This window comes from Coregonus lavaretus, assembly GCF_964263955.1.
Source record: "Coregonus lavaretus genome assembly, contig: HAP1_SCAFFOLD_4608, whole genome shotgun sequence".
NCBI lineage: Eukaryota > Metazoa > Chordata > Actinopteri > Salmoniformes > Salmonidae > Coregonus > Coregonus lavaretus.
In genome coordinates, this window is record NW_028164379.1 from 3,708 (window position 1) to 9,959 (window position 6,252).

The window sequence follows — 6,252 nt, forward strand, 5'->3', positions numbered from 1 at the left end:
CACCTCCTCACACCGCGCCACCTCCTCGCACCACCTCCTCACACCGCGCCACCTCCTCGCACCACCTCCTCACACCGCGCCACCTCCTCGCACCACCTCCTCACACCGCGCCACCTCCTCGCACCACCTCCTCACACCGCGCCACCTCCTCGCACCACCTCCTCACACCGCGCCACCTCCTCGCACTAGACTTTCCCCCTTACTAGCTCTGACCTAGCTGATAGCTACTTTATTGAGGAGAAATGTACTTACTATGACTGTGATATGTGGTTGTCCCAACTAGCTACTGTATCTTAAAATGAATGCACTAACTGTAAATCGCTCTGGATACGAGGGTCTGCTAAATCACTAATACGCTAAAAGAAATATATAGTGTTATAAATATACATTTATTTTCACGACCCCATCTTTGATTGTCAGTACTGATGATTCAAAAGGCAACTGATGCAATGTATGTGATAAAACAACATACATATCAGAATTTAGATGAATCCTGCAAACTATGATTTACAAATGTCCTCTAGCACTTTGCGGTTTTGACTTCGTGGCCATGTTAACTAGTGGGAACCGTTTACCATTGACTTTGTGGCTGTGGTCATTTTGATTCCACTGTAAAATAATCTCTGCTTCTTTACATCTTTGACTCGTTGACATCTCATGTAAATTAATTTGAGGACAAGTATTAGTTGTATGAGGTACAAATGTGAAATATTTTTCATTACTTTGATCAGTTCCTGCTAATAAAAGGTAATATAGGCTGAAACATTATGATGGAGGCCTCGCCCATATACAGTCATTGGCCTCGCCTGACGACCCTGAATTTAATTCTGCTGCTCTATTGATCGCTACATACATTCATCGTGGAGAAGAAACGTCAGTTCGGCGCAATGTGTATGGGTAGCCAGGCAAGAATAGGCCTACCAGTTCCAGAGACCCTGTAATGCTGATTGTAACACAAAACCTCTTCATTTGTATTCAAACATATCTATGACACATACTGTAAAAAAGACCACCCCTCTCAATCTGATTGGCCTTCAAACATGTCAATTACATCTCTCATCCCAACCAATCAGAACGCTTTGACACACTCCAGGGCTCCGCCCCGACACCTCAGTTATTGCATGTTTACATGCAGTCGCAAGAAGAAGAAAGTATTGTGCTGTTAGAAATTGCGTAATTCAAATCTGGTATTGGAATAAGAATCAAGAGATCTTCAATCCAAGCTTAATTTATTATATGCAAAATGTATGTATGATAAGTATGAAGGTTCGTATATACGGGTCCACTGAAATACCACGCAGGGCACTCAGATAACTAGAATTATTGTTTACAGATTCTTTCTCAAATACTCTGACAGAAAGCCTCCACCTCTTCTGTTGGCCAACCAGAGCAAAGGACTGAGTGTGGTCCAGACTCCATTCAGCCAATCCGTTGGCGCAGGGGTTGGTCCCAACTCCTCGGCACTCCATTTGTTGCCAGGCATAGTTGCTATGATAATAACCTGCGGAGTCAGCACCGAAAAGACACCATTCCACTGTACTCCATGTTCAAGGACAGTTTCACAGACTACAAAGAGAGTGTTCGCATCTGCAAGAAACACAAGTCTTATCTGTCCTACCCCCAACGTTCCCCACATGAATAACAGCCTGTTATGTGATACAATCTATATCAGTACAGTTCATTAATGCGTTCCTTCCAAGCTATCCATCACATACAGATCCAATTATGAGAAAAATAGAACCCAACAGTGCTGACGGACTGTGCACGTGCTGTTGCCTAAACAAAGTGCTGTGTGGGTCTATTGCAATAAGTACGTCTTGGAAATGCTACTGGGCTAAGATGGGGGGCAATATTAGTGAGGAATAGTTACGTTACTGTGTAAGTTTGTAAGATAAGTTTGCTAGCTTCCAGCTAATGCTAGCATTGTTTGTGTGTAACGTTACCCCGTGCATGCTACCTCGTTCGATAATTGTTATCATTGCTACAAGTGTGTTTATTGAGTACAACTAGCTTATTCACCATTCCTGTATTAGCCCCGTTTAAGGTATTTGCATGCTACTGCTGCAAGATGCATAGCCTTAGATGTAATTATTCTGGTAGCTTCCTCTCGGGTTGGTTGTGTCATCGCTTTACAATTATTGCATGCTGTACATGTATGTCTTAGTATCTTATAATGGGTCCTCATGATTGTATTGTTTCTCCCATTTTAGACCACATAATCATATAAACATCTTCAAATGAAAACAGCTGGGTCTGTGTGGTGGTGACTATTAAGAGTACAGTGATGGGCTCAACATCATGTTCTAACCGGACAGCACTATAGTGGGCAGAACCAAACCAATCAGTATTAAGTATATAGCGGGGTAGGCCATTAACGGCCGACCGATCAGACGAGCTCCAGCTAGCCGTTTTTACACATACACACAATCATGTATTTCGTTCAATGTGTCTTAATAGAATAGTTACAGGTTCTACATCACCATTAATGGGATTTTTTAAAAACAAGTAACCTTTCACATGTACAAAATTATGCATAGCATTGCTTTATTTAATACAGCGATAAAACTCAAAAGGTGACATTGATGGTTTGCCAGTTCTACAAACAATGAATGCAAAGTACATTGTGCCACCCTGTGTCAGAAACAGAGAGGTGTCAAAGCTCGACCCCTCTCTGTTTGAAGAGCTCCTCTAGGTGTCCCTCCAGTGCTGGGTTGGTCCCCCTTAGCCCTCTCACTACCTGGGCTGCCCACACAAAGTACTCCTGAACACGCTCTGCTGTCCAACCTGGCAACCACAACACAGAAGAAATATAAGATATGGGATGGGGGTAAAGAGAGGGACAGTCAGACAACCAGCGAGGGAAGCAAGTGAAGAGGAGCAAAGAGCCAGAGAGAAAGAGATAGGAAGAAAATAAGAGTTGTTTCCCCAGTTCAGAGAAATTAGTCATTGAAGTTGTTAGGTTTATGTCCCATCATGCATCCTGATATTACCAGCTTCTAAACACTAAATGGTGCTGCTCTTGCTATTTATTATTTTATAAAATCGGTCACCTGGCATTTGTGGCACATCCAATGCAAGTCAATGGTACCTACAGTGCATTCGGAAAGTATTCAGACCCCTTGACTTTTTCCACATTTTGTTACGTTACAGCCTTATTCTAAAATGGATTCAATAATTTTTTCCCCGCAATCTACACACAATACCCCATAATGACGAAACCAAAACGGGTTTAGAAATATTTGCAAATCTATCAAAAATAAATACCTTATTTACATAATTATTCAGACCCTTTGCTATGAGACTCGAAATTGAGCTCTGTTGCATCCTGTTTCCATTGATCATCCTTGATGTTTTCTACAACTTGATTGGAGTCCACCTGTGGTAAATTCAATTGATTGGACATGATTTGGAAAGGCACACAACTGTCTATATAAGGTCCACAGTTGACAGTGCATGTCAGAGCAAAAACCAAGCCATGAGGTCGAAGGAATTGTCCGTAGAGCTCCGAGACAGGATTGTGTCGAGGAACAGATCTGTGGAAGGGTACCAAAAAAAAGTTTGGAACCACCAAGACTCTTCCTAGAGCTGGCCGCCCGGCCAAACTGAGCAATCGGAGAAGGGCCTTTGTCAGGGAGGTGACCAAGAACTCGATGGTCACTCTGACAGAGCTCCTCTGTGAAGGTGGGAGAACCTACCAGAAGGACAACCATCTCTGCAGCACTCCACCAATCAGGCCTTTATGGTAGGGTGGCCAGATGGAAGCCACTCTTCAGTAAAAGGTACATGACAGTCCACTTGGAGTTTGCCAAAAGGCACCTAAAGAATCTCAGACCATGAGAAACAAGATTCTCTGGTCTGATGAAACCAAGATTTAAGTATTTGGCCTGAATGCCAAGCATCACGTCTGGAGGAAACTTGGCACCATCCCTACGGTGAAGCATGGTGGTGGCAGCATCATGCTGTGGGGATGTTTTTCAGCGGCAGGAACTGGGAGACTAGTCAGGATCGAGGGAAAGATGAAACGGAGCAAAGTACAGAGAGATCCTTGTTGAAAACCTGCTCCAGAGTGCTCAGGACCTCAGACTGGGGGTGAAGCTTCACCTTCCAGCAGGACAACGACCTAAGCACACAGCCAAGACCACGCAGGAGTGGCTTCGGGGCAAGTCTCTGAATGTCCTTGAGTGTCCCAGCCAGAGCCCGGACTTGAATCCGATCTAACATCTCTGGAGAGACCTGAAAATAGCTGTGCAGCGATGCTCTCCATCCAACCTGACAGAGCTTGAGAGGATCTGCAGAGAAGAATGGGAGAAACTCACCAAATACAGGTGGGTCAAGTTTGTAGTGTCATACCCAAGAAGACTCGAGGCTGTTATCGCTGCCAAAGGTGCTTCAACAAAGTATTGAGTAAAGGTTCTGAATACTTATGTAAATGTGATATCAGTTTATTCTTTATAAATTTGCAAACATTTCTAAAATCCGGTTTTTGCTTTGTCATAATGGGGTATTGTGTGTAGATTGAGGGGGGGAAAAACTATTTAATCAATTTTAAAATAAGGCTGTAACGTAACAATGTGGAAAAAGTCAAGGGGTCTGAATACTTTCCGAATGCACTGTATATCTATAACATTATTTTACCCATTGGTCCAAATATGCGTTTTTGATTGGACACCCTACAATCACCTGTGGGCGTGCAGCGGTTGAGGTCCCTCAGGTTGTACAGTTTGTCAGCCAGTTTGACCAGTTTTGCCTGGTGACTGGCATGAGGTGCGTGCTCCACCTGCTGACGCTTCCTCTCCTGCTTGGGTAGCGCCTTGTCGTCTGTCACTTCCTGAACGATCCGCGCCACTGTTTGCCCAAAGACGACCTGTAGCTCTCCTATGCTGGTGTCAGTGTCCTCCACTGTGTCATGGAGCAAAGCTGCCTGCAGACAGTTGGAAAATACACAAATATCCGTCATGACCTTCTTGTTAACGAACTCTGGTTAACGCAAACTCTGTTAACACAAATGTTGAAAGTTTTCATGAGCTTAACATTGCCCATTGACTGTGGTCTATACTTAATCAGATAATTTAATTACGATTTAAAATGTTGCCCTCCAGGAGCAAGTATGTATGCAAGAAAGTATTGAGTCTTTCTGAAACGTAAAACACTTACTTGCAGAACTTCAATGTCTGTGATCCCACCTTCATGGCTTAGGATCCTTGCAACTCCTGCAAAATTATAAACACGGCAAATGTAAATGCAGATATCCATGTACCGAAGTCTAAGGACCTATCTAGCCCAATAATGGACTAAAGGAGACTAACGTTACTCCTTATAGTCTAAGGACCTTACATGTGTAGAGGCGAATTGGCTCTGGCAGCCAAAACCACAAAATACTCCATCTAAACGTGAATCGATTCTCAATTGCAGTACAGTTCTAGAAACAAACTTCCATATCACAAAAATTATTTCCCAAATGCAAAATATACACTTACTGTTTTAACACAATTGCAGCTGACAGTATCTTTCAATGACAGATGCAGACAGCTAATTAGCACATGAACGCTATACCATGGAGATAAGACGTGGGAACACTTACCCTAAAAAGGTGTGTAGTAATTTAACATTTTGTGTAAAACAAAAAAGTAAAAAAAAGTCTAGCTAATATGAAAGATATGTTCCTTATGTTTCCAAAACCGTACCGCAAGATGTGTTTTAACGTTCAGAACAAGCGTCGGGGCTCTTATCAAAACTTCCCCAGCCAGAAGATACAAGCTATCATCAATAGGCGCTAAAGGTAGCTAGTTAGGTCCTTAACCCATTCATAGACGCTATCTAGCTAGCTTCTGTTGAGATTGTTCTTGTAAAAACTGTACCTATTGGGTGGTTGATATATGGGGTTTGGTCAGCGTCTTTACGTCGTTGATTGCGGTGCTTTTCAGCAGCAAAGTTGACTGTCTCCAACAGAATGACCGATTCTGAACTCATGCTGTAAAAGTAGTTACTAACACACTACAGACCGCACATTATTACTAACGTTTGATTGCAGATCTCACCAGTCAAGTGAGCGTCGGTGCCTTCTCTTTAAATGTTCGTAGTCAGACAAAGCCTCGCAACATTCCTATCCGCTTCTACAGAAGCAAGGGTAACAAGTTGCATTGGGGTAAAATGTGTGCATCCTTGCGAAACAATATAAATACGAATGAGCCTTCCCTTTTATATATTTTGTGTTTTTTTAGCAGTATGCATAATAGAGTCCTGATATCCATG

General features: G+C 42.9%; 1 protein-coding gene across 1 annotated transcript; it reads right to left on the minus strand.

Annotated features, from left to right (window-relative positions):
- Window positions 1-1,217: 1,217 nt before the first annotated feature.
- LOC311117087 (guanosine-3',5'-bis(diphosphate) 3'-pyrophosphohydrolase MESH1-like) lies at window positions 1,218-6,050 on the minus strand. Its single transcript, XM_084192074.1, has 4 exons — window positions 5,859-6,050; window positions 5,155-5,210; window positions 4,681-4,921; window positions 1,218-2,784 (listed from the first exon to the last, which is right to left on the minus strand). Exons 1-4 carry the CDS (start codon window positions 5,968-5,970, stop codon window positions 2,654-2,656), a joined length of 540 nt encoding a protein of 179 aa, XP_084048200.1. The 5' UTR covers window positions 5,971-6,050; the 3' UTR covers window positions 1,218-2,653.
- Window positions 6,051-6,252: the final 202 nt, after the last annotated feature.

Bases quoted from the DNA above. Each gene is read 5' to 3' on its own strand.
- LOC311117087 (XM_084192074.1), bottom strand. From the start codon at position 5,970: ATGAGTTCAGAATCGGTCATTCTGTTGGAGACAGTCAACTTTGCTGCT. The intron at 4,922-5,154 runs GTAAGTGTTTTA...AACTGTCTGCAG, and splicing joins CAGACATTGAAGTTCTGCAA to GCAGCTTTGCTCCATGACAC. The intron at 2,785-4,680 runs GTGATTGTAGGG...TGTGGTTGCCAG, and splicing joins CAACCGCTGCACGCCCACAG to GTTGGACAGCAGAGCGTGTT.